The sequence below is a fragment of the Ictalurus furcatus genome, chromosome 27, assembly GCF_023375685.1.
Source record: "Ictalurus furcatus strain D&B chromosome 27, Billie_1.0, whole genome shotgun sequence".
Taxonomy (NCBI): Eukaryota; Metazoa; Chordata; class Actinopteri; order Siluriformes; family Ictaluridae; genus Ictalurus; species Ictalurus furcatus.
This window is the reverse complement of record NC_071281.1, coordinates 3,108,173-3,135,557: the sequence shown is the minus strand read 5'-3', so window position 1 is coordinate 3,135,557 and position 27,385 is coordinate 3,108,173. Positions and strand designations below refer to the sequence as shown.

Sequence of the window (27,385 nt, the reverse complement as noted above, 5' to 3'; positions counted from 1 at the left end):
GCGATAAGGACCGATACGTTCAGACCTGTGGAAGGGGTCGCGTCAAGGTCACGAACGCTTTCAGGTTTGGAAGATGTATTTTATATTACGAGGATATTACGAGGGCTGCATTTTTTTGCACTTGCTTCCGTTAATGACGGTCGAATCGTCTGATCAATTGGAGTCCCAGGAAGGATGGCGTAACGTAATAAACATTACTACATTTGAGTATTAGATGAAGTTCGACCTGATCTCGTGAATATCAGGACGTTTACATGTTTACCTTCTCTTGGATGTTGACTGTTTCGCATTAACTTTGTCAACAGCACAAAAACAGAAACAGTTTGTGATGTAATAAAACATGCGCCACTTCTTAACGCATTTAACTAGCCAGCTAGCTTGCCATACGTTACTACGTTATATTAGATACCACTTGTTTTTTATTACCTGCCTGATGAACTATGATTTGTCCACTCCAGAATCCAAACTCCGGCTGGAAAATCGAGTACCTTGCAACGCAGAGCTGTCCGGGAGTGGACGTGGTCAGAATATTTAAAGAAGACACTTGATTGACATCCCTGTCCACCCCCCCCCCCCCCCAAACAGCACAGGAGTCTGGATTGTTAAACTCTGCATGTACCGACCTGCCTGATCGACTACATTTTACGGTAAACAGAAAAACGGTGTATATAATAGTCTTGGCTGTCCTTCTCCTTGAAGGTGTATATCTAGACATTTCACCCAGGATAGATCAGAAATGTTCCTTCTCCTTGTGTAACTATCAGATTATTCACACACACACACACACACACACACACACACACACACACACACACACAGACAAAATAGGAAGACAAGTCATAGTGCTGGTATTGGTGATGACTCACTACAGCCACCGATGACTGCACATCTGATAAACTTTCACAAATCTGTCCATCCTTCTCTCTCTCTCTCTGATCTGTCTGTCTGTCTGTCTCTCTCTCTCTCTCTCTCTCTCTCATTCCCTTTCACTCATCAATGCTAGCATTGAGGCTCTGAGTGTGCTTGGGGTCGTTGCTGGCCTGCGACTGGCCCTAACTACATTTTGTCTCCCGCCACACACACACACACACACACACACACACACACACACACAGATACACACATACAGTGTCAAACAAAGCCTTTGTCTATTTTATGGAAATAGTGTATCTCTCTCTCTCTCTCTGAGTGTGTGTGTGTGTGTGTGTGTGCGTGTGTGTGTGTGTGTGTGTGGTCAGATTGTGAGATTGAACAAAAGGAAAAGATGGCTCAGAATCTCACAGATGTTGGATGAAGGCATATTTTCCTATTTTCGTGCCCTCACACACACACACACACACACACGCACACACACACACACACACACACAAAGAAGTCAAGCAGTGGCATGATGGAAGAGACTATGTCATTCACAAGGATGAAATAAAATTTTACACACATTCACACCCACTGACACACACATACACACAAATTAACTCATACGCATGCAAAGATGTTAATTTCAGTATTTGTACCCATTATGTCATAGATGTCTTTAACACTGTCATTTATCTTTCTCTGTCTCTTAGTCTCAGTCTGCGAGGGTCCAATATTTTCAAGCACGTTTGATCTTCACTGTGATGAATCGTGTACGGTGAACCCCCCCCCCCCCCCCCCGGCCCCATTTGTTTGTGTGGACAAAACTTAAGCATGGTAATAAAGCCAACCATTAAAAACAAACAAACATTTTCTCGTATTCGTTTTCCTGTTTCCCGACAAAATAGTCACAAAGCCACAAATTCCCATGATACACGGCTCTCACTTTCATTCGGACAAGAAACTCTTGCAGCCGCCGTTTCGAGTGTTTCCGCGTGACTTGCAGTACAAGTTGAAGCTCTCGGAAAGCGCCTAGTTTACAAGCCGCGATTAAGAGCTCTACGTCGGAGTTTCATAAACGCGGTAATTACGACTTGGCATGGAAGCAGCGCTTGTGCTTTGTAGTCTCCATCAAAAACGTTCCCTCGTGAAATCCTGAAACGGGGACAGGGGGCACGACCAGCTTCGTCTCTGTGGGAAATATCATAAATTTGGTGCTGAGAGACACCTTCCCAAAGTACGATTTCCAACTTGAGCGGGCGTTTTCTTTTCTTTTCTTTTTCTTAGCCGGACGTCTGGGTTTTAGTCAAACTTGGCACCTCATAAAGTGCCTCAGTGGTCAACTTTATCGCATAAACAAGCGAAAACACAAATTACCCAAACATTCGTGATATTTAACAGTAAAGATACCTGACGTTTGAATTTGGTGGATGTTTAAAGTTTAAAGCACGTCCCGTCACGTAGGTTTAAATATTTTACAAGCAGTAACTATGGCGCAAAAACATCCTAAAAGAAAACACACACACACACACACACGCACACATGCACACCTGCAGTCTGATAATGTCACTGATAAGGAATTCCACCTTCTAGTCACAGGACCGTAGGCAGGTTAATAGACGATAAAAACAAACGCGCTTACACACTCGCACACACTCACTCGCTCTTAAACCTGGTGACTAAGTGGTCTGTCTTAGCTGATAAGCTCGGGGATGCCGGTGATTCACAGATGATGACATCAGACAGCTGAGTCTAGCTGGAGCGCCGGTCCCGGACTGCTCAGAGAGAGAGAGAGAGAGAGAGAGAGAGACGCTACGTTCCAACACTATTTTTAACACACCCTCATTTCGCCATTCCCCCTCGAAGGGAATCCCCATCACCATCTTACACAACACAACTGGCTCGAGTGTTGTTTCTCAGATTAGCCCTTACAGGCCTGAGGGGTTGAATCAACATCGGTGTCAGTTGAAAGAGCAGACCTTTCCCAGGAGGCACTGAGGCTCAATCTAGCAAAAGTTGTTTACAAACATCAACAAGAACGACAAAAGCATCTAAAATCTCAACTCTATTGTGTGTTGTATATGTTACAGCTGAAGTTACCAAAATACTGACTGTATCTGGATAGCGAGTTGTTCAACTTACCTGAGAAGTTGGATGTCGGAACTCGGAATTACGCGGCTTTTCCGACTGCGGCAAGAAAACTCAGACGCTTCGATGTTCGCCATTTGCTAGCCAGCTAATGCTAGTCACGAGTGACGTAAATACTAGCATATACAGCATAACTGCTGTAAGCGGCCATGTTGATTTCGACGCACTGTGCTCGAGGGGACATTTTTCTTTGTTGTTTCCTACAATGAAGTCTAGGCAACGAAACTAAAGTTCTGATTTACTGTAATGAACTCGTTCGGATGAAAACGGCTATTAGCTAGTTAGCTCGTAGACACGTGCTCAATCTTACGTTTACCTAATTATATCAGACTTGATCGCGTGACGTCACCGCGGTCTTTTCACCTCAAAGTAGCGCTGGCCTTGCTAAACGCAGTGCTGCGTTGACACGAGCCAGTTAAGTAGATCGCGTTGCTAAAGTTAAAGGTACTTCTCTAGTAACAAGTAGCTGTCAAATTTGCTAGTAAGCTAGCTAAAGATTACTGACTATAGTGTTGTTGCTTAAATTAATCTAGAAGCCTAAATTTGCTAGCTTATTAACGGTACGGTATTTTACGAAGCAGGTCTTAAAATGATATTCTAGTTTACTAGTAAGCTAGCTAGCTAAAGGTGAATTATTAACGGAGTTGTGTTTAAACGTGCAGCCATGTTTGAGCCGTATTTTCGGAGTCCGAGAGAGCGGAACCGGACGTGCTTCCTGGGTGGGAGGAGCGTATTGTAACTGTATGCGGAAGAGGGCAGATGGCGCTTTCCTCCAAGCAAACATCGAACCTTTGGATCTTAAACGGCCCATACAGCAAACTTCAGGAGTTACGAGTTGAAAAGTAATGGCACCCGCCTTAAGACAGCAACCGTGGGGACGTGAACGAGAGAGAATAATAGAAAATAATAATAAGATGGAGATGCGTTCTGAGTGTGTGTGTGTGTGTGTGTGTGTGTTCACATTGTGCACGGACTTGAGCGCTCTCTTTCTCTCTCTCTCCATTCTGTCAGCGTTGCTCTCTCGCTCTTTCCCCTTGCACTCTCACTTCATGCCTTTCCTCCCTCCCTGTCTTTTGCCTCTCACTCTATTTTCGACTGCATTCCTCTCGTATGAGGTCATGTGGTGTGTGTGTGTGTGTGTGTTTGTGTGTTTGCTGTGCTCGTCTGGATTTGGAGACACGCAGGTTCAGACACATGCACTCAAAGGTGGAAATATTGATTTGGAAATGAAAAGCGTCTTCAAATTCAATTATTATTTGTGTAGCTTGTGTGTGTATGTGTGCGTGTGTGTGTGTGTTTGTATGAGTTTGTGTGTTTGTGAGGCTTGATATCTTAAATTAGGCCTTTATCAGCATTAAAGTTTCTCTCTCTCTCTCCCTTCCAACAGAGGAAACTGCAGTCCAATGATAACAAGCTGCAAGACAATAGGCTGCCATGCGCGCACACACACACATACACACACACACACACACACAGGACTAGTTTAGCTCCGAGAGGTCAGCGGGTAAATAGAAGTGCCAAGACCCCGCTCTTGTGATAACCAACACACACACACACCACAGGAAGGCCTTTATTAGACAAATATGGAACGATGTGGAAATACCAGAGAAGGCTGGGAATGCAGCACAAAGAGCCATGACGTCAGCCGTGCGAATAAACGCATCTGTCAGGACGCCATTTTGAACTCCGGGAATTATGGGAAATCCCTAAATTCATACATTCCACGGGTTCCCACAGCACTGTCCAGTCTGTTTAGTCTACACGCTAATGCGGCTAATGATAAACCGCAGCTAACAGAGGATAGCGCCTAACTGCGCTCTCAGTTAAAGGAGTCGTCCGATCCCGGATGCTAATACGGCTAACGTGACGAAAGGAAGCTAACGGAGCATGGCGGCCAACCGTCCTCTCCCTTCATTTCCCCGACGCGGCTAATCATTTAGCCACATTAGCATTATCTGTCAAACTGCCAAACGTGTTCTCTCGTACGTTTTGTCCACGGCAGCGTTTTAATTTCCCATTGGAACTTGGGTTGGTTTATATTTCAGCAGACGAAGAAGCAGCGCTTCGGTCTCCGCAGGGTTAGAATATTTAGGCTTGACATGAACTCCCACAAGGAAGTGGATTCAGTGGAATGGACAGATGAATGTTAGGTGGATAAACAGAGAGGATGGATATAGAAACTGTACGCTAATCCTATGGCTGGATGGATAGAGACAGGAAGTGTTCCGTTCATTTCCATTTTCCAAAAATAAACAACCAAAAAAAAAAAAACTGTGTTAAAGAACTCCCGCCAGTCACACAATGAATGTAATGAAGGAAAATCTTCAAAGTGTGTATGTGTGTGTGTGTATACAGCTGGGTGCACGTTCGGGTGCACAAAGGCAGCTTTGATGAAGGGTTAAGTCGACACACACACACTCACACACACACACACACACACACACACACACACACACACACACACACACACACTGAGATTATTTAGAGATCAAACAATGACACATACGTGCACAGGATACACAGCTTAGCACCAATTGCTCATAATTACTGTCTGTGTGATTAGCAAAAGGCGCATCTGATGCCCCACACACACACACACACACACACAGTTGAGGAGAACAATGAAGGTGGAAAATGATTGTCCGTCCATTAGCATACCCACCACCAGACACAACTGTGTGTGTGCGTGTGTGTGTGTGTGTGTGTGGAAATTTTGCGAGGTTAACAATGGTCTATTCTGTAGCGGAATGGACCCTCCCAAAAAGAGAACTGACCATTGGGAGACATTTGGGGACAATCCAGACCTGTCTCTCTCTCTTTCTCACTCTCTGTGTCTGAGTCTCTCTCTCTCTCTTTTCTGTCTCTCTGTCTCACTCTCTCTCACTCTCTGTGTCTGAGTCTCTCTCTCTTTTCTGTCTCTCTTCTGTCTCTCTCTCTCTTTCTCACTCTCTGTGTCTGAGTCTCTCTCTCTCTCTCTCTCTCTCTCTCTTCTGTCTCTCTGTCTCTCTCTCTGGACTGTATACAGAAAGTTCCAGGAGACTCGTTTATTTCTGTCCCACCCCTCCCGGTTGTGTACGTCCTGCACAAGTGTGTGTGTGTGTGTGTGTGTGTCCATCCCAACAATTTGTGTAGAGTAGTCCATGTGTGTGAGTGTGTATCCGTATTGTGTGTGGAGTTAAGTACCAGTGTGCCGCTTTTCCAGTCCTGTTTTTAACGTGCCATCGTCGACTTCCCCACGCCGTTTCCTCCCTGTCACCATCGTAAGGCCTGAGGGATCGAATCCACATAAGTGTAGAGTTCAGGAACAGAACTTACCCAGGAGGCATTGCAATTGGACGACACATCCTGTTCAAACCAGCAGGGGGAAAAATGAGTCAGTCAGTTTATAAATGTAAACAGGAATAACCTAATAATAATTAACAATGCATTTGAATTGCTACTTCGGAAACCTCCGCCATGATAGCTGATGGAACTTGAGTCATTGGTATACTTCGCTGGATAGTTAGCAAGCTAGCTAAGTAGCACGCTAGATAGAATTCCAAAAAGTAGGTATTTTAAAGGAAACAGTACAAATCAATTTGGAACAGCGAGAGCTTTGTGCTGTACACCAAAGACAAGGATTTTAAAAGACGGATATGAGGCGAGAGTTTAGGATTTCAGCTTTCATTTCGGGTATTTACATCTAAACCTTTTGTATCAGACCACCAAATTAGCCTCTTTCAGTTGTTGTTTGTTTTCGGGGGTTTCCCTCCTCCATCTCCTCTTCGGGAGGTGAAATGCTGCTCAACTGGGTTAAGGTCTGGTGATTGACTTGGCCAGTCTAAAGCCTTCCACTTTTCCCCCCGATGAAGTCCTTTGTTGAGCTGGCAGTGTGTTTTGACACCATTCGGTGCCTGTTACTCAGTACACCAGTGGTTTCTTTCTTTTTCAGGACATTCCAAATTGTTGTATTGGCTATACCCAATGTTTGTGCCCAATGCCTCCTTTTCCTCTTTTCTCAGTTTCAAAATGGCTCTCTGATCTTCATGTTGGTTTATCCTTTTTATCAACAAATGCAATCTTCACAGGTGAAACTGACAGCTAAAACCAAGAGTATATGTTCAGAGCTATTTACAGTTTAAACAGCCAATTACCAGGACACACCTTGGTAACAAGAAACACCCATCAGTGACACGTTCTAATATTTTTGCTCGCCTACAAATTGAATGGTCTGAAACAAAAATGTCGTTTAACACATCTACATACAGTATAAATACCAGGAAATAAAAGCTGAAATCCTAAACTCTCTTCTCATGTCCATCTTTTGATCTCAAACCCCAAATGTCTTCAGTCTACAGCAAAAAGACATGCATTGGCCTTGCTGTTCCAATAGTTTCAGAGGGGACTGTAGTTCCAATTGAAAAAAAACAAAAAAAACAAACTCAGACAGTCTGTATGCTGGCTTCCCATCACATAACTTTACTTTGAGGTTCTCTGGAGGTTGAACCCAAGGCAAGGGTGCCAATACTTTAATCTGTAATAAAAAAAAAAAAATAGAGAAGAAATTAGAGAATAAAAGATAAAAACAAGGTTAGCTCACTAGGTAAAGTCACTACATTACATCCTATGTAGGGAACAAAGTAAATAAGAAGCCATTTTGGATTTACAAGAAGATAGTGGATTTTACTTGGATCACAGGGAAGACGTGCAAATCCTCGGGAGAGGATTAAAGTTCGAAATCCTGATGATACCACAACCGTCCAAGAGAGCAAAATTGCCTTTCTGTCTGGGTGGGAAGGGCATACTGTGACACTGTGACATCACAGTGACACTAGTTAATCGTGGGCGTCTGTGAGGTCATGTATGTGGAAGAGGGCAGATAGCGCTTTCCTCAGAGAGTGTTACGCCACCCTGTGTTGTGACGCAGCATGAGCAGCAGTTTGAAAAGATGTTGGAGGAAGCACATGTTAGGATGATATGATGAAAGAGAGCTGGCTGGTGGATGGGAATTGGGGAAAAAAATATTTGGAAGAACATGTGGGAAAAGACAGGAAAAGTAGGATTATAATCATCCATCCATCCATCCATTTTCTATACCACTTATTCTACTGGGTCATGGGGAACATGGAGCCTATCCCAGGGAGCATGGGACACAAGGTGGGTACACCCTGGACGGGGTGCCAATCCATCACAGGGCACAATCACATACCCATTCATACACTACGGACACTTTGGACACACCAATCAGCCTACCATGCATGTCTTTGGACTGGGGGAGGAAACCGGAGTACACAGAGGAAACCCCCGCAGCACAGGGAGAACATGCAAACTCTGCACAGGGCCATGATGGGAATCGAACCCCCGACCCTGAAGGTGCTAACCACTAAGCCACCATTATAGTGCACCCCACTATAATCATGGTTTATGGTAATAAGATGTCTACTGATAAAAAATTTGTTTAAAAAAACCTGCCTCAAAGAACTAATCCTATCTTACAGACATTAAATGTAGGCCTAATTATAAAAATGGGTCTGTCTTGTTTCAGGTGTGTGTGTGTGTGTGTGTGTGCATACACACTTTTGGCTTGGAGTGTGTTAGGAATCATAGCAACAGTATTATAGAGATAAAGATCACAGCAGCGGTATTTCATACAGCACTGCAAGTTAGCGAGCGAAGAACCTGCAGGGGCACTTACACATCCATAAATCCCCAAATCCTGGAAGAGCTCTGAAGTATTTCAAATTTTTATCTCCTTTCAACCTAAATAAAAAAAGAAAAGAGGGTTACCCTGAATGAAGGAAAACAGGGCAACGTACAAACTGAGACTATTTGTGGAACAGTACTAGCGCCTCTCTGGGCTGACTAGCATGCTAACATAAACTTGCTAGCCTGGAGTTTTGAAGCCAAGGAGCCAAGGACAACATCCCACACAGACTCTTCCTCTCTCTTTCTCTCAAACACACTCACACACACTTACAGAGTCTGAAACCATTCACCGTGAGGATGAGACACTGGAACCAAACCAAACTCAATTAAGCAAAAGATAAATCTGTCAAACAAACCAATGAAATGCTACGATTCTAATGTAATTGTTCTGTTATTGCTGCTTTATACAGTATACTGTATGTGTGTATATCATAATATATAAAGATATACATGTGTATATAATGTAATACATGTTGAGGTATTTGTTTCAATTATACTGAAACTCACTCTCGCCAGTTCTTATAGTTGGCACGAACACTCTGTGAGACACACAGCTACACTGTAACGAGAAAAGTTCAGGTGAATTTTTTTTACAGCTTGACTTCTTATACGTGAAGTATCTCAAAGGGTTTCACTTTTAGTCAAACAGTAGAGACTATACTGTAAATGTTAGCTAGCTAGTTTAACTAGCAACAACTTCCAGCAGTAAGGAGTTAGCATTGCACTGATAAATGAAAGATTCCATGTCTTCTTCTTCTCCTTCTTCATTTTACACTGACATTACACAAAGTACTTCCTCTTCCTGTCTAAATAAATATAGTAAATATAATTTTTTAAAATATAATTTTATAAGGTGTAAACACCACAGGTACCACAAGTAAGGGATTAATGGCTAATCTTAGATGCACCTGTTAGATAAAGGTCATAGGATTTAACTTACTTAAAATATTTTTCAAATATTTTTCAATGTCCAAGCAAGAATACTAAATACATGAGCTTTAAATTTTTTTTAAAAGAAAATAGTAAAACAGACAGCAGGTGAATAGAGTCCGTCAGTTTCAACTCGGACCGTGGTGTAATGTCTCCCCCGTGTGGTGGCAACGATCAAGTGCAGACAAAATGGCTTTATGATGAAATATGTGGCACACTGCTAGCTAATTAGCTGTTTGCAAACTGTACGATTGTTCCTGAGATTGTTCCAACAGCCAGTTATTCATTCTCATTTATAAAGTATTAAGAAGAAAGTTTTCATTTATTTCTGTAAATTTGGCTCGTTTTGTAGACTTGAATTATGAATTAATGCAATATTGTGTGGTATTGTGATACTTCAGCTTGTATAGTATCGTAAGATATGTTTATAGTATCATGACAATGCTATATTTGTGAGACACTATTTTTGCATCAACAACCACCATCACCAAAAAAGTGTAGCTACAAAAAATGTGAAATTTTCCTAAAAATTAAAATCCAGGTACAATAATATAGGTGTTATTAATTAGTGTTATTCAGTGAAAGAGTCAACTTTATTATTTATTTTCACTCTTCTAGAAAATTGTTTTTAAACTTTACGCTCCTTAAATTTTTATATAGGCCTTTAAAGTACTCCTTACAAATCTTGAAGGTCTTTCATTTTCTCATCAGTGGTTAAGACATTGGGCTACTAATTGGAAGGTCATGAGTTCAAACTCCAGCACCAGCAAGCTGCCACTGTTGGGCCCTTGAGAAAGGCCCTTAACCCTCAACCCTGCTCAGATGTATAACCTATAATGTATAAATATAAGTCGTTCTGGATAAGGGTGTCCGCCAAATGCCATAAAATGTCAATGTAAATGTAAATATCAAATTTAGCCTCCAGCCATTTCAGTTTAGTGTCCTTCACCAATGTTGAAAAATCTACCAAGAATCATGACAATTTGTCATCTGCGCTGACCTTCTCATGCTACACAGTGTATGTAGTTAGCACTATAGCTACCTGTTTGCGTTTTAAGCTGGATAAGTCGCTCAACTGCAGTGTGGAACTTGAGGATGAGCGCCCCTGACCCTACCTCAGGAAAATATTTCAATATGCTGGAGTAACCAAAGACTGGTATAATACGCCTCATATCTCTTTATCTCCCAAGAAGACATGACCTCCATTTAATTTTTTTGTTTGAAAAAGCATGTTAATTTGCTTTCTGCTGACCATTTATATATATATATATATATATATATATATATATATATATATATATATATATATATATGGATATATATGGATATACACACACACACACACACACACACACACACACACACACACACATATATATATATAATTTATTTATTTTTTACTAATGCCTGGTTAGACTAACATCGATTTGAGTAGCTAACGCAAATCTGCTATAGGCAGCAAGACAAATTCGATCTAACACTAAGTAAATATTGCAAACTTACAGAAACTTTAAAGAAACTTTGTTTTAAAGTGAAGATCATTTTGAACAGTTTTAAGTAATAAACGTTATTTGTAGTGGGTTTTTTTTTTTTTACACAAAAACATGGAATTAACTTCATTTAACATCAGTTGAAAACGTTAACATGTAAAAGTAGGTTTCAATTAAGTACTTTTTTTTGCTACAATGAGTTGAATTTTTGACATATTATCTCTATTTTCACTTCAAACACTGAACAAACTGCTTTGCTTTGCTCCATCTTCACCGGACCTCCATTATGAAGTAGTGTTCGGTGGGGGTGTAGTTTGTCAATCTGACCACCAGGTGGTGACATTTCACAGCTAATCTATGACCCGGTCGCGCATTTTGAAAATAACTCCGAGGCGGAGCTTTTAATTGTCAACAGCCTGCTTCCTGCTATAACTGTCACTGTTTCCTCCTGGCCTCCTTACTCTCTTCCTCCGTTATTTTTATTTCAAGGTCCAGAGCAGCATTGTGCGTGTTTGGGGTGTGTTATCTTCGGTAGTGTGTGCTTTAATCTGCCAGCTCGATGCCTTCGTTATCAGAAAGCCAACAGGGTGGTGAGTAAGACTGAAATATAGTGCAGCCTGTCCTGCGCGTCCGTTTTTATTTTTAGGAAACAAATATTGGTTTGCATCGTTTTTGTTGTTGTTGTTGTTGTTGTTGTTTCTGGTCGGATATTTAATCTTAAGGGCAGTATTTGATAAAGTCCTGAGTTTGTATTGAGAGCGGATGAGTGAGTTTATAGCTTTGCACATCTGCAGCATTTGCCTTGTTTTGGTTCTAAATACTGTACAACGTCATCAAGATCAATGTAACTTTGATGAATTACCAAGTAATAAGAAATTATGTGGATAACGATTAGTTTTAGATATTAGTTCATCTTCTTATTGTTCAAAAAAAAATAAAATTAATTATTAAACACTGTTTTTGTATAGCACGTGTGAGTGAGTGAGTGCGCGCGCATGAAGATGGAGGTTCATTCCAGCAGCAGTTTCCATTGCCCTTTCTTTCTATCTTTCACTCACTCACTCACTCACTCTCACACACACACACACGCACGCACGCACGCAATTCAATAAGCTGTAGTGTGTTGCCATCCCTGTTGGGGGGGAAAAAAACCCCAATAGAAACCATCACAGACATTCTAATGGTTTCCACTACAACTGGCATTACAAACCATCACCTAACCATTAATACTATTACCATTACTGGTCCTTATTGGTATCTACTAGATGTAACATTGCCACCAACAGAAGTCAACAAATGACCAGTTTCTATTAAAACCACTCCGATTCCCATTAAAACCATTACAAATTCTGTGAGGGTTTCTTCTGTTGTTGTTGTTGTTGTTGTTGTTGTTGTTGTTGTTGTTTTTTCTGTAGGGATTGTATGGTAGGTATGATGAGGACAGAAAGTCTATAAAACATAACGTAAGTGAGAACAGGAACAAGCTTGTCTTAAAGATATTCCATAATATTAAATGGATTAAATTTTTTGTTTTTTTTTAAATGTATCATTCTTTAATTTAAAAAAAAAAAAAAAAAAAGGGTAATCATAATCGTTGGCAGATTGCGCTGGTTTAAAAGGAATAAAACACTTTGGTTTGTGCTGTTATTGGTAAATAATCAACATCATGACACATTGTTTTATTTCTTACTCATAAAACAATGCAATTACATTTTTAAAAACACAAATACCATTACAAACCATCAGCAGTTAACTGTTAAAACCATTACCAAAAGGACGTCGGTCCTTAATGGTATCCACTAGACATAACATGCCACCAATAGAAGGTGACAAATTACCAGTAGAGACCCAACAGGGACCATTACAGTTTCCATGGGACCAATACAATTCCCATTAAAACCATTACAAATTCTGTTGTGTGTGTGTGTGTGGGGTTGGTGTGTGTTTTTTTTTTTTTTTTTTTTTTTTTTTAGCATGGAGACCTTAGCTTCTCAGGGCTTAAACGGAACCACAGCTAGGTGTTTTTAAACTCAGTAACTAATAATTACGCCAAATCTTTGGTGTCCCCCCCAAACACAGTTCTAGCTGCTGTTTACTGCCACTTTTGTTAGCTGCCTGAAAACCAAGATATATGTGTGTGTATTAAAAAGTGTGAGGTTTGAATAAACACAGCTGGTTATTACATTTATTCAAGAGAAACGCAGCTAGTGGCCAAAAATATGTATATTTTTAAAAAAAAAAAAAAAAAAAAGGATTCCTTTTGGCTTTTAAATGCTTTAAGTGAAGGGAAGTCATGTGAATTGCCACGACTGAATCAATTTACCTGCAGCGTGACTTGTCTTTAACATCTTAGCCTTCTCTCTCTCTCACACACACATACAGAGAGAGAGAGAGAGAACACATTCCAGTAGTATGCTGGATAACGCTAATTAGCCCATTAGCATGTAGGTCAAGTATTATTCCTGCTTTAGCCTATTAGCAGGATCAGAAATTGAATGAGGATTAAGTCCTTTTAACCAATTTTTCTTATTTGTTTGGCGTTAATGCTGTGTATTTCTTCACACCAGGCTACAAAACATCTAAAAGCCACCCAGATATTACAGAAATAATGTTTAACTGAACCTCAACGCTCCCTTGAAAGTGTTGAAAAAGGACAGTTATGGAAAACAAAATGGCTGACAAGACATCAAACATGCTTACTCATACTGCGTATTCAGTATGTTATAGGGATGTCACGAGAACCAATACTTAGGTATCAAGTCAGTACCAACATTCTTAAAACCTGACGGTACTTGTTTTTCTGCATTAGCGTTGTTACCGTTGGTAATGAAGTTACCGTGGTTGTAATTCCTCCGGAACTGATGGGGGCAGCAAATACGCGCAAGTGTTAGAAGTGGTAAAGAAGAAGAAGAACGCCTACAAGTGCATGGGGAAAAACTACTGAAGATGGAAACAAGTTTAGCTCCACCCTGACTCGTTGAGAGGCAAAGAGAGGAAAGCTCGTTGAGAGGCAAAGAGAGGAAAGCTTGTTGAGAGGAAAGGTAGAATCGGTTGCCGGTGTGTAACCGATGCTATCGTTCATTTCAAACAAATCGAGGAAACTCCTGGAATTTGGCGAAGCACCTGAAAGACGGTCATATATTATATTTGATTGAGGCAGCTGGCACAGTGGTCATGAAACCAGCTAACGTTATGCTCCATGTAATGTTAGCGATAGCCAGTTATTTGTTAACAATGCTAACGCACTGCAGTGTTATAAACTATCTCCTAATGGGCCACCATGCATCGCCATTCAGCCCGTGTCCTGTCAGCTAAATGTAGCCTAATGTCACTAATAATTATTCACATGTTCATGCTTTTAATAAATCGTTTTGGCCTGCCACCATATCAGTGAATTTAAACTAATGCTTGTATTCAGAGTATAAGGTGTGTGTGTGAGAGAGAGCGCATGCGTTTAGGAGTGCACGTTAGCACTTGTTATTAGCACTTAGCTAATAGGGCATGTTATTAGCACTGTTTTATTAGTCATTGTCAGATAGTGTTCGATAACTAAAATATTCCTATCTCTCTCTCTTTTTGCCAGTATTTTCAAGAGGAGGATGTCCTCCAGGAGTTGAAAATTTTATTTATTTTGTAAAAAAAAATTTTTTTTTTTTTTTAAACCATACCGTGGTATCGAGTATCGTGTACTTTTGGTGGTATCGGTACCAACTACTAGATTTTTCTATCGTGACATCCCTAGTATGGGTATAATGATAGGAAACAGTATATTCATGACATTTTGTCAAAATAGTTCGATTTTATTTTTTTCATTTTTTTTTGTTATTTTACTTCATGCTATCGGCTAATCTTTTGCTAGCAAAATGCAGCACAGAGTTCTGATTAGCCAGAGGTAGCAGGATTAGGATTTCCCTCTAGGATTATGCTTTAGAGAGCCTTAAGAAAGATTTTTGAAGATAATTTAATCTTATTGTTCTTTATTTATAGTTATTTATCAAATTGTTTGATCAGTGTTAGCAAGAAAATCCCCTTCAGTTGTTTGGTGAGGCTCAGCGTTGTCCCTGACAACAAAACATTGCAGTGGTGGTGGTGTGTGATGCTATATTTTATCACTCTGTTTCTGTTCTGTGTGTGTGTGGTTAACTGCTTTGAAAATATGTAGTGGTTAAAGATTAGCATACTTGGCATGTAGTAGACTTCAGCTACTGTGTACAGTGAAATAAATATTTGACATTTTTACCTTCAGTGAATGCAGTAAGTTGGAGTCGCATAGTAACTGCGGTGGAAATTAATATTAATGTTAATACCAGATCTTACATATTTACATTACATATGATAAAAGTCGGCTAGTAGACTAATGGAACTTTGAACAAATGGGGTTTGTTTTGGTCCCATTTCACAGAATCCTGAAAAGTGACATCTTGGCAAGTAAAAATATCTTGAATCCAGTCAGATGCATCTAGTATTTTCTATCATAAGGTTATAAAAAAACAAATACTAAGGTTGTTAAAACAATTTCTTGACATATTTACTCATCAAACTTGAAATCAAACAAAATCTTGTTTTGTTGGCAGGTAATTCTGCTAAGTTGAAACATTACTTCTGTCTAGAAACAAAAGCAGTTATCTGTCAATGTAATAATAAATGAGAAGTTAAAGCTTGAATATGGTAAACGTGTGTAGAAATAGTTTAACAATTTGGTTTATCGTAATTATGATAATAAGAATTGGATATTTTTCTTTGCTAAGATGTCATTTTCGCAGTGTATAAGAAGAAATGGTTATGTAAAAAAAAAAAAAAAAGCTTAATCCGTTAAAAAAAAAAATTTAAATGATGGCGAAATCATTGTAACCATACAGCCTACCATACTAAAGTAATCACAGTTCAGTGGACATCCAATGATTTTTTTTATTATTTATTTTTTTTTAATTGACTTAATTACTTCCAAGCTACTCTCAAGGGTATATCACAGAGCTTATGCAGATTAATGGATGTATTTTTCCTACTGTACATGCACGAGTTTCACATTTCGAGTGTTAAAATTGACCTACGCAGTGCGTACCATAATTTAAATGAAATATGAAAGATATAAGGTGACTTCATTGATTTGCGTGCCTTGTTAGATGTTAGTTGCACAATTTTGGGGCAGTGTGCGCCCTGCCCCATTTACACCCATAGAGTTATTATTGCACTTATTGGGCACAAATATGAACTGTAATAAGCGGTAATAGAGGCCTATTGAGGCAGGGATCACGATGCCCGTTGCTGGGGGAGGTGCAGCAGACAGGACAGTTAACGACAGGGTTACCAGTTTATGCCAACTTGGACTTGTTTAAAAAATACTCCACTGCAGTGAACTAGTTCGCTATGCAAACGGAGAGGCAGTAGAAGAAAAATGTCCATTTGTTTAGTGTGACCATGAGTGGAGTTATTTGAAAATAAAAGGTGGTCTTGTTACTTTTAAGCACAATTTAGGTCAAACACTTCTTATTTTGTGAGCTGATATTTGCGAAGTTAAATATCGCTAGTTTGGTAGTATAGTTTTTTTGCCTTGAGTCACAGTGACTTAGCTTACGTGATTAAGAATGAACTGTTCTCCCCTGTCTCTCGTCCTGTAGAGTCAAGGCGTAGTGCGCGGTTGGTGTCGAACAGACCCTACCCACTCGACGATGACACGGCGAGCACCAGCTCTACCGGATCTGTAGGACAAATCTCTTATAGAGAGAGTCCCGTGAGGTAAGCGTATGTCATACGAGTGTACGTGCTGTATATCATCTCAGGAAGCAACGCGTGCCTCTCTGTACGCATCTGTTAATTTTTCCAGGGTCTTCAAGAGGAAAATGGGAACCCGCAAAGGGGGTGGAGCTTCTCTCAGCCCCAGCAACGGCAGCAATGTGAGCAAATCCCAGAATCCGAGCACGAGCGAGTTCCTCACAGGTCAGTTCTGGTTTCTAATTATCAGACGGACAAGCACCTTTTACACTTTGTTCTCTGGTATAAATAAATAAATAAATAAATCACAGTGTGTATTATTATTATTATTATTATTATTATTATTATTATTATTATTATTATTGTCTAATTGTCTCGTGTCACCAGCGAGGAAGAGTTCTGCTTTCCGGGCCCCGAGCAGCACCGTGTCCCCTTTGACCGCTTCAGCCTCGAGCACTTCGACTCAGATGGATCCATCAGGTTTCTCCTCGGGATATTCCTCCTCAGAGGAAGGATACGGCCGGAGCAGCAACATGCACAACACGACCACTGGTGAGCGTGTGGAGGCGGGGGGGAAAAAAAAGTACCTTACACATGCAAGAATGAATGAATTATTTAATTAATGAATTACAGTCCCCTCCAAAAGTACCAGAACAGCGAGGTGGATTCTGTTCCAATACTTTCGGAGGGGACTGTATATAGTGTATGTATAATGACGGGGATGTCACACTAGTAGTCTGATGATTCATGTTTATAGATGCGTATGAAACGAGTGCAGTGCGTGCGCGTTTCTCGGGTTGCTCTCTCAGCTCAACCGCACCATCTTCCTGTTTCCTGTCTGGCTGTCTGTTCACTTCCTCCTCGCTCACTCGTGCGATTCAGGTTGAGGATGATGTAAACTTATGACCGGCAGTGGGTCTCAGTAACACTAAAACGCTTTTATTTCTGAAATTTCTGTACCATCCGTGAATCATAGCTGTATGTCTAATATAGCTTTATTTATTTATTTATTTATTTAACTCCCTAGCTACTTTTATTTATATATGTATTATCCAATATCTTGACAAAAACTTCCAGAGGACCACACCCACAACGTTGTCCTCATGAGTGTTTGATTTTATTTTAGGAATTGGTTAAATGATTAGGTAAGCAATCAAATAAAATCTATTACCCCTCCACCCCCCAGGCCCTGCTCACACTCCATTAGAAGGATCAACAGGACGCGGAGACGCACTGACTGCCCCAGGTGTGAGATTCATATATATATATATCATACTCGCACTCCTCCAAAATACCAGCATGTTTATAACTCGTGCTTACTTTGTTTGTTCAGCCCATGCCTTTGCAGTGGTGTATTTCTGGCTAGGTGTGGCATGGTACAGTATAACATCTGGGATGTCTCTGCTTGATGTTTCTCTGCTCAGCAGGTAAGCTCTGTGTGAGTGTGTGAGTATTTGAGTGTGTGTGCTCTACATTACCACGCTCTTATATCTCTCCTCAGGTGCACTGCCGGTGTGAGGAAGACCCTTCTCCTCCTCCTCCTCCTCGTCCTGCTGCTTTTCGGTGAGTGCGTATACACCTTCTCGAAGTGCTTCGTAAAGAGCTGCTCCCAGGTGTTACAAAATAAATGTAAAAATGCAGTAAGAAAATATTGACGTGTCGTATTTTGAAAACTCGCACGCACACACACACAGCTTACCTGCTGAGCAGAGAAACATCAAGCAGAGACATTCCAGATGTTATCTGCTGGTGTGTTGGTGTTGACAGCAGGTGTGTGTCATTGCAGGTGTGTGGTACTGTTATCCCTGGGTTACTGCCCTGTTTCCCCGTTCAGCTCGAGCGCCTCCGGTTCAGCCCCGCCCCAAAGCACACACGCAGGTTCAGCCTCGTGTGGATGTAAGTGATGTCACTTCCTTCAACAGTTAATGCATCTGAATGAATCTGAGTGAATACCTATTCAACAGTGCTGTTGGTTTCTGAGTTCTCTCTCTCTCTCTTTTTCTCTCTCTCTCTCTCTCTCTCTCTCAGGAGCGTGATGCCTATGCGAGTTTTGCAGCTCTAAAAGACGAACTCTACGCCGATCTCCGTGACCGAGAGACCAAATGGCTTGAGGAGAGAGACAGAGATTTAGATGATGTGCTGGTGAGAAAGTGAATAGAGCAATCCAGATGTTTAAGTCGCAAGAATCGCGTTTATACTCGTCACAATGTAAAAACACAGCGTCACAACTCGGACTTTCTCTCTCTACCTTAACTTAGAAAGAGATCAAGTTACTGAAACAAGATGGAGAAAAGCAGAAGCACACATACGAGGTGAGAAAATACACACACACACACACACACGTTCACTCAGTCCCAGCATTACATGCAATGTTATTCTCTATTCTGCATATTCGCGTGTGTGTGTGTGTAGATGTTGCAAATGGATGTGCAAGACCTGAAAATTCGAACGAGGAAGTAAGTGTGTATTACAGACATCCTACTTCATCAGTGTTCTGCTAAACCACATTAAATTTTTATTTTTATTTTTTTCAAATGTGTGTACTTTGGATTTGTCTCCACCTAGTGTTGACTCTGAGCATCGCAGCCTGATTAAAGAGGAAAATGCTGGAATGCAGAATCAGATTTCCGATCTGAGACTGGACGTGTCCAGACTTCACTCAGCCTCTGAACGCTTGAGTCGCAGAATGGACGCCCAGGAATCTCAGAACAGGAAGGTACACACCCTCGCGCACACTAATTTCTATTCACATTAACGGTGTGTATACCACCCAGCTGAAGAACCGTTGATTCTGATTGGTTGGAAGGTAGTGACTGACAGCTGCTGCAAATCACAGGTTTATATGAATCTTATAATGCCGTGGATAACTAAAAATTGATAACGATATCTTCTTCCCGTCCTCTAGTTAAAGACGGAGCTCTCTGATTGGCTTCTGCAGCATCTGTCTGATTCAGGTAACTCCGAGCGCGATGCAGTGACGCGTCCTGAGCTGCAGAGGGCGCTGGAGGACCTGGAAAAGAAAATACTGGACAGATTGGGACAGGAGAGAGAGGATAAGGAGAGGGTAGATGTGTGGAGGACGGTGGGAGAGACGCTGCAGGAGGAAGGAGTGGGAGCAGTCAGCGTAACGGTGTGTGTGTGTATATATTTACAGTGTCCGCCACTAATATTGACACCCTTGGTAAATATGAGCAAAGAAACCTGTGAACAGTTGTCTTCTGTTTAATCTTTTGATCTTTTGTTAAAAACATTCACAAAAAGACTCTGCTCTCATGGATATCAAACAATTAAACACAACACAGGTTTATCCAAAAAAAAAATTTTTAATATAGCTGTGCAACAATTATTGGCACACCTATGAATTCATAGAGAAATATATGTGAACTATATTTCCATTGATATTTTAAAAAAAAAATTAAGTACACCAGGGTGACTAGAAACAGGAAACTGTTTAAATGTGTGTGTGTAAAATATATATATATATATATATATATATATATATATATATATATATATATATATATATATAATATTATATGTATTTTACATGCTTACATGTACAGTTTCCCACGGTAAATATAGAGAGTGTGTGTGTGTGTGTGTGTGTGTGTATTTTCGCAGACCCTCTCTGAGCTGTTTTTATCCTCCACATATCCACTGCCCTGTTTACATTGCCACTACGTGACATGATAAATGTTGTTCTAATTTCTGATGTCACAGGATGTCGAACGCATCGTGCACAGGGCGCTGAGCCTCCACAGGGCTGATGGGATTGGAATGGCCGACTACGCGCTGGAGTCTTCAGGTAACGTATTAATCCTTATATGGAGGTTAAGTGTTAAACATGACTTGGTGTTTGTAAACCTGAAACAACAATGAAAAAAAAAAAAAGATGTTATTGTCTGTTCTGTTCCTTCTGTTACATGTACTTTTCTTTTTTTTGTTTGTTTGTTTTTGTTTCAAGCATCATTTCAGTATAAGAGTATTAGACATTAATGTGTAGCTAAGGAACCATAAGTTGTGTGTATGTGTGTGTGTGTAGGTGCCAGTGTGGTAAACACTCGCTGCTCAGAGACGTATCACACCAGATCAGCATGTATCAGCCTGTTTGGATTTCCTCTGTGGTATCCTTCTGAAAGTCCTCGCACTGTTATACAGGTAACACACACGCGCACACAAGCACACACAAACACACAGAGAGTTATATCTCACTATCATCATACTATCATCGTGTGTGTGTGTGTGTGTGTGTGTGTGTGTGTGTGTGTGTGTGTGTGTGACCACAGCCTGAGCTCTACCCCGGTAAGTGCTGGCCGTTCCGTGGTTCCGAAGGCTTCCTGGTCATCGCTCTGTCTCACCCTGTACAAATCACTCGCGTCACCCTGGAGCACCTGCCCCGAGTTCTCTCCCCCACTGGACACATCGACAGCGCCCCGAAAGACTTTGCCGTTTACGTGAGTCCAGACACACATTCTGTACAGCCACGCTAGCAAAAAAATAATAATTAACACGCATGAATATACATATAAACCTGTGAATCCTGCTGTGAGCGTTTACGTCTCGTTGCCACGGCGTGCTCCAGTTTGTTCGCTTTTTGATTGAAATTTACAACTCGCACGTTCTTCTAGGGAATGATCAACGAGGAGGACAAGGACGGGAAACTTCTCGGGACTTTCGTTTACGACCAGGACGGAGAACCTGTCCAGACCTTCGAAGTGCAGGTGAGAGAGTGAATTCGGAAAAATAATAATAATACAAAAAAAAAAAAAAAAAGAGTCCCAAACAGCTACAGTGTTGACGTGTCTGTTTTTAAACCGATCCCAGTTAATGAACAATTAGATATATTTTGACTGAACCCGGCTTCAGCTCTAAATACTAAATATTGGAATATTACGAATAAACGGATTTGCGTGTGAATATTTGGACTTTTGTGGCTTGTGTGTTTCAGCACTCTCGGACTGAGGTGTTTGGGCTGGTGGAGTTGAGGATCCTCAGTAATTGGGGTCACCCCGAGTACACCTGTGTGTATCGCTTCAGGGTCCACGGCCAGCCCGCGTCCGCCTAAAGAGAGAAACGTAAAGAAGGACAGCGTTTTACCTATCTATGCAACAAAATTTTAGCAATGACCTGAAAGTCACAAACGCTCCTAAACTAACGCTAAACCTTCAAAACATTAGTGTGATGGAGAAATATCAAGCTGTTCATGACCTCAAGATCTTCATGTTCCTCCATCACACGCCGCACACACTGAACAAACAACCACAGGGTTACAGTATGTGTTTAGTAATGGATCGTATGGTAATATATATAAAAATATCTAAATATATTCGTAAAAAATGAGTTAAAAAAAAAAAAAAAGATATGCAAACAGGGAAGAAAAAAAAAGTATTCCACCATTTGCACTATTTGCTGACTAACTCCTAAGGAATGTACTTCTTATTTATTGATTTATTTTTTTCTACTGGTATGGCCTTTCGAAGGAAAGTAGACCAACGTGTACCAATGAATAAATTCTAAACGACTGATTAGCACCAAGTCATTAGCACAATGCTAATCGGAGGCGTTCGTTATCAACAGTATTAGCATTTTTTTTAATTCTCTTGCTAGAGAGAGGGTAAATCCGGCTAGCTGTTGAAGTTTTATAGTTAAAGTTTGTATATATTTGTCTAAAATGTGTTCTACATGTGTGTATAAGTACCAATCTTAGAACATTTTATCAATTGAATTCCAAAAACGTACAGAACATGTATGTCCAAAATTAATACAATGTTATGTTTTGAGAATTTATTGTTTAAAACCCATAATTAGCTGTACAGGTAAGGAATAAAACACTCTGTGCTGTTATTGGAAAATAATCAGCTACGGTGTTTTATTCCTCGTCAACTATACAAATTTTTTAAAAATTTATTTAACGAGACGTCATGCTTTTTATCCATTTTATAGTTACATTCAACATACTGGGACATTGTTTAATTTCGGAATATCACGGATCGAGTTAACTCTCCGTCCCATATAAATCTGCGTCAATTTGAACGTCCCATAAATTTAATTTCAAATGCTAAGACGTATCCGAATTTGTTCACTACATACTGCACTATGTGGCATGCGGCCATTTTGTAGTGTCCCAGTTCTCACTGGACGAATTATGTTCCCTGGATAGTGGATACACTATGTAATTTTTACCCATAATGCAACGTAAATCTTGAGTACAGCCAGTGTACGCCGGTTCTGTACAATGCATATAGTTGTACGATACTATAGCTCGAAATCTTTATTCGTGATGACATTTCATGTTACAAATTTCAACCGATACGCAGCTTCAGGCTCGTCTAATGATTTCCACTAAGTAAATTAATTGCTTTTAGCTCAATTTTTTACATAATATCTTCATAATAGCAGGTCACTGGCTAGATTCTGTCAGTAATGACAATGCCAATAATTTCAAAATTTAGGTGATAAGTTGCCATTTCTGTGTAGAATTTATCAGCGTATATACAGTGTCTAGTTTACTGTATATATTCTGTATTCTATATTACACAGATTTTGAGGTACATTTGTGTGTGGTGAGTGACAATTACATTACGTTTTTACTTTCCGTTTACTTTTTAAGCTACTGGTTTTATTTCAACGTTCTTCTTGTCAAAGACATGCTGAGCTTATTAATTAGGTACCTTTTAACCAGGCTGTCTATCTGTTTTTATGGATTTCCATTTCATTAATAATAAATACACACATACACACACACACACACACACACGCACATGCATCTAAAAAAAAAAATGTGAACATTATGGAAAAGTTCATTTTTTTTTCTGTAATTTCATTTAAAAAGTTGAACTTTTATAAATTCTAGATTCATTACAGATAAAGTGAAATATTTCAAGCCTTTTTTTGCTTTAATCTCGATGATTACAGCTCACGGAAATCAAAATCCAGTATCTCAAAATATTAGAATAAAGAATTTATAATACAGAAATGTCGACCTTCTGAAAATTGTTAATTTATGTACTGATACTCGGTCGGGGTTTTAATCCTTTTACATGAATTACTGCATCAGTGCGGTGTGGCATGGAGGCGATCAGCCTGTGGCACTGCTGAGGTGTTCTGGAAGTCCAGGTTGCTTTGATATCGGCCTTCAGCCCGTCTGTATTGTTGGGTCTGGTGTCTCTCAGAGATTCTCTATGGGGTTCAGGTCAGGCGAGTCGGCTGGACAATCAAGCACAGTAACACCATGGTCAGTAAAACAATTACTAGAAGTTTTGGCACTGTGGACAGGTGCCAAGTCCTGCTGGAAAAGGAAATGAGCATCTCCATAAAGCTCGTCAGCAGACGGAAACATGAAGTGATCTAAAATCTCCTGGTAGACGCTGCATCAACTCTCGACTTGAGAAAACACACTGGACCAACACCAGCAGATGACATGGCAACCCAAATCATCACTGACTGTGGGAACTTCACACTGGACTTCAAGCAACTTGGATTCTGTTCCTCTCCACTCTTCCTCCAAACTCTGGGACCTTGATTTCAAAGTGAAATGCAAAATTTATTTTCATCTGAAAAGATGACTTTGGACCACTGAGCAACTGTGTTTTTAGTCAAAAGGTGTTTTGAGTTAATTAGCTGATTAGTCTTCTCAGGTCGACATTGCTGTATTATAAATTCTTTATTCTAATATTTGAGATAGTGGGGGAAAAATATAACTTTTCCATGATATTCTAATTTTTTCAGACGCACCTGTGCATCTATATAATCTTAGACATGAGGTAAAAATGAAGACATTTCATTGTTGAGTATGAGAATTTCTTTACATTTTTGCGTTCTTGCTCAAAGTGTTAACGTTCTGACATTTTATTGTTCTTTTTATTTTAAGAGGCAGAATTTTCTATATATGATGTTCACTTTCATTTTTGTAATTTGTGATAGTGATAAATCTGAAACTTGAATATTTAAAACCTTTTCTTACTGCTCATGAAGACAAATCATATAGTAATTCTTAGCCTACCAAACAGTATTTAGCTTTCACGGTTTCATACAGGTACCATTATTAGAAAAATTAATATTTCTATATCAAAAGTTTTATTTATAATCAGCATTCAGCTTTTTTTTTTTCCAAATGGATATTTATTTGATTTAAACAGCTAATAGTTAATTTAGAAGTAGTGTCTTGCAGCATAAGGTTATGTATAAAACCTGAGCACATTTCATTTACCTCATAGCTGTTGTGTTATTCTTGATTGTATACTGTTTGAAGTTAATTTACGCTGAATCGATTGGTTTTAGATTTGATTGATGATGTTCTGTAAGGGGGTGTGGCTAAAAGGAGTGCACTATGTTGTATTGTGTCATAACGAATTTCATTCACTCAGTCATTCTAGACTCTCCTGCTGGGTCAGGGAAACTTTTCAATATTCATTTTCTAATCATTTATACCCAAAGTGCTCTTTATTTCACAATGAAATAGAAAGTGCGTAGAAATAGATTTCTATATGTTTTGCGTTTAACAGACTAGATTTTTCTTCCGATTTCTCAATTCTACAAGGATGAAGTCATTTCATTAAGCAACATGATGGATTGTTAAATGATTGTGTAGTTAAAAGTTATATCAAGATTCCTAACAAAATGCCAATTTTACTTATCTCAACAAGCTGTTCACCCTGGCTTGTAAACATATAATTCACACCACAAACCCAAGCTTCATGCTTGAGAATATTACATTTTCAAGCCAAGAATAATTCTGTGTAACTTTTTTTTTTTGTTTGTTCGTTTGTTTTAAATCAGACATCATTTTTATATATATATATATATATATATATATATATATATATATATTTCAGTATAATTGTATAATATACATATAATATAAAAGTGTATAATTTCCGTTCTTGGATGTGTTCCAAAGGAGCATTTTCTTGCTAAGAATATCAATTGCTACAGTATTTCTGACTAATAATCCAGACACCAACTAGACTTTTTCCTTTCTGTTTTAAAAAGAAATCACATACAAGACTCGCATGCAAGTGCTTGAAAGCATAATTCCCTCACGTTTTTTGTTTTGTTTGTTTATTCTTCAATGAATTTGATATGTACATTGCAATGAAATTGGGGTATTTTAAAAATCAACTGGATTTTTATGTTTATTATTTGATTTCCATGCGTTCGATAGTAATTCGGCTTCAAGTGTTTCGTTCTGTTTTAAAAATAAATAAATAAATAAAAAAGCCGAACTGATTGGCAGATTTTCAGCAGTGTGGAATAAACATGTTCAAACAGAGTAATGTCTTCCTTTTGTGTACTAATATAACTTGTAATTAGAGGCAGTTAAGTAGCCTCAGATTCCTGTTCCTGGCTGACCTGTTGAGATGCTTTTCTGCTCAGCACGGTTGTAAAGAGTGCTTATTTTCCTCAGAACGCTCACGTTTTTGTTGTTTTTTTTGCACCATGCTGTGGAGATGTACAGTTTCTAAGATCCTCAAACCAGCCCATCTGACACCAACAACCATGCCACGGTTCTATTTACACTCGTTTCTTTCCATTTTCTCAACGCTATACATTGTCCCGGTCCAAGTCAACGGATCTGTAGCTCTCTTCATGATCAGCTTCTTCTATGACCCACAGATCGAATGAATCTGTATGTCTGGCCAGAACAGGAATCGGGATGAGCTTGAAAAGAGCAAGGGCTTTGTCCTTAAAGATTGGCGTTCTTAAGGTGAACAACACGAAGATCTGGATGCCCTTTAGAACAGAGTAAAAAAACACATGCATCAGATTCATTATTATTGAACGAGTTTAAAAGATAGTTTTTAATAGAACGTTCAGAGCTGATTTATCTTTCTGCAAAGATGCGAGTCGTGCATCAAACAAACGCTGAACGTGTATGAGGAAGCGTTACAGTTGAGGCTGTGCAACCTTAGATGATGCATTCACAAAACTAGTGCAAGAAACTTGTCACTTCAGACACCCCAATTTACCGAAAATATTGCGAAAATTTTATTGGAAAGTTTTTCCATGTTAAGCGATCTAAAACCAATCCATAAATTAAAACAAAGTAAAGGTGCCCTATATAAGGAGGAAGAATTAGTGCGTGGCTACGGTAGTCGACGCTCTGCGATGGACGAGCTGCGCTACTGGAAGCTTTACAAACTTAGAAGGCTCTCTTTCACCATTGTCATTTTTTTAAATAATTTTTTTTCTTCCATTTTTAGCTCCCATTGCCTTTTATGGAGATTTGTAGGCATGGCTAAATGTCAACTTTTTTCAACTTTTGTACTCTTGGCAGGAATTTTTAGTTCAGCCTGGCCTACAAAAACATTATCATGTAACTTCAAGAAAAGATTGATAAAATGAGGCCTTATAATCTTATTTTTAATCTCTTATTTAAGTATTAAAATGAAAGAAATTAATGTTGTGAGCACAAGCGCATACCTGCGTAGTGTTAAAGAGACAGAAGGCGAAGCTGAGGATGGTGTGCATGATGGGTGTTGTTTCCAGGAGCATGAAGTAGCCGATGACCCAGGACAGGCCGAGCACCACGGCCATGGAGGTGCAGCTGAGCATTTTATTCCGTA

At 39.7% G+C, this 27,385-nt stretch overlaps 1 protein-coding gene across 1 annotated transcript; it reads left to right on the top strand.

Annotated features, from left to right (window-relative positions):
• The first annotated feature begins 11,381 nt into the window (after positions 1-11,381).
• Positions 11,382-22,732, top strand: sun2 (Sad1 and UNC84 domain containing 2). Its single transcript, XM_053617151.1, has 18 exons — positions 11,382-11,698; positions 16,727-16,844; positions 16,933-17,045; positions 17,208-17,372; positions 18,007-18,066; positions 18,154-18,247; positions 18,322-18,383; positions 18,607-18,716; positions 18,849-18,962; positions 19,079-19,132; positions 19,233-19,276; positions 19,386-19,536; positions 19,726-19,950; positions 20,541-20,625; positions 20,863-20,978; positions 21,107-21,274; positions 21,449-21,541; positions 21,769-22,732. The coding sequence occupies exons 1-18, from the start codon at positions 11,668-11,670 to the stop codon at positions 21,883-21,885; spliced, it is 1,920 nt and encodes a 639-aa protein (XP_053473126.1). The 5' UTR covers positions 11,382-11,667; the 3' UTR covers positions 21,886-22,732.
• The last annotated feature ends 4,653 nt before the right edge of the window (positions 22,733-27,385 follow it).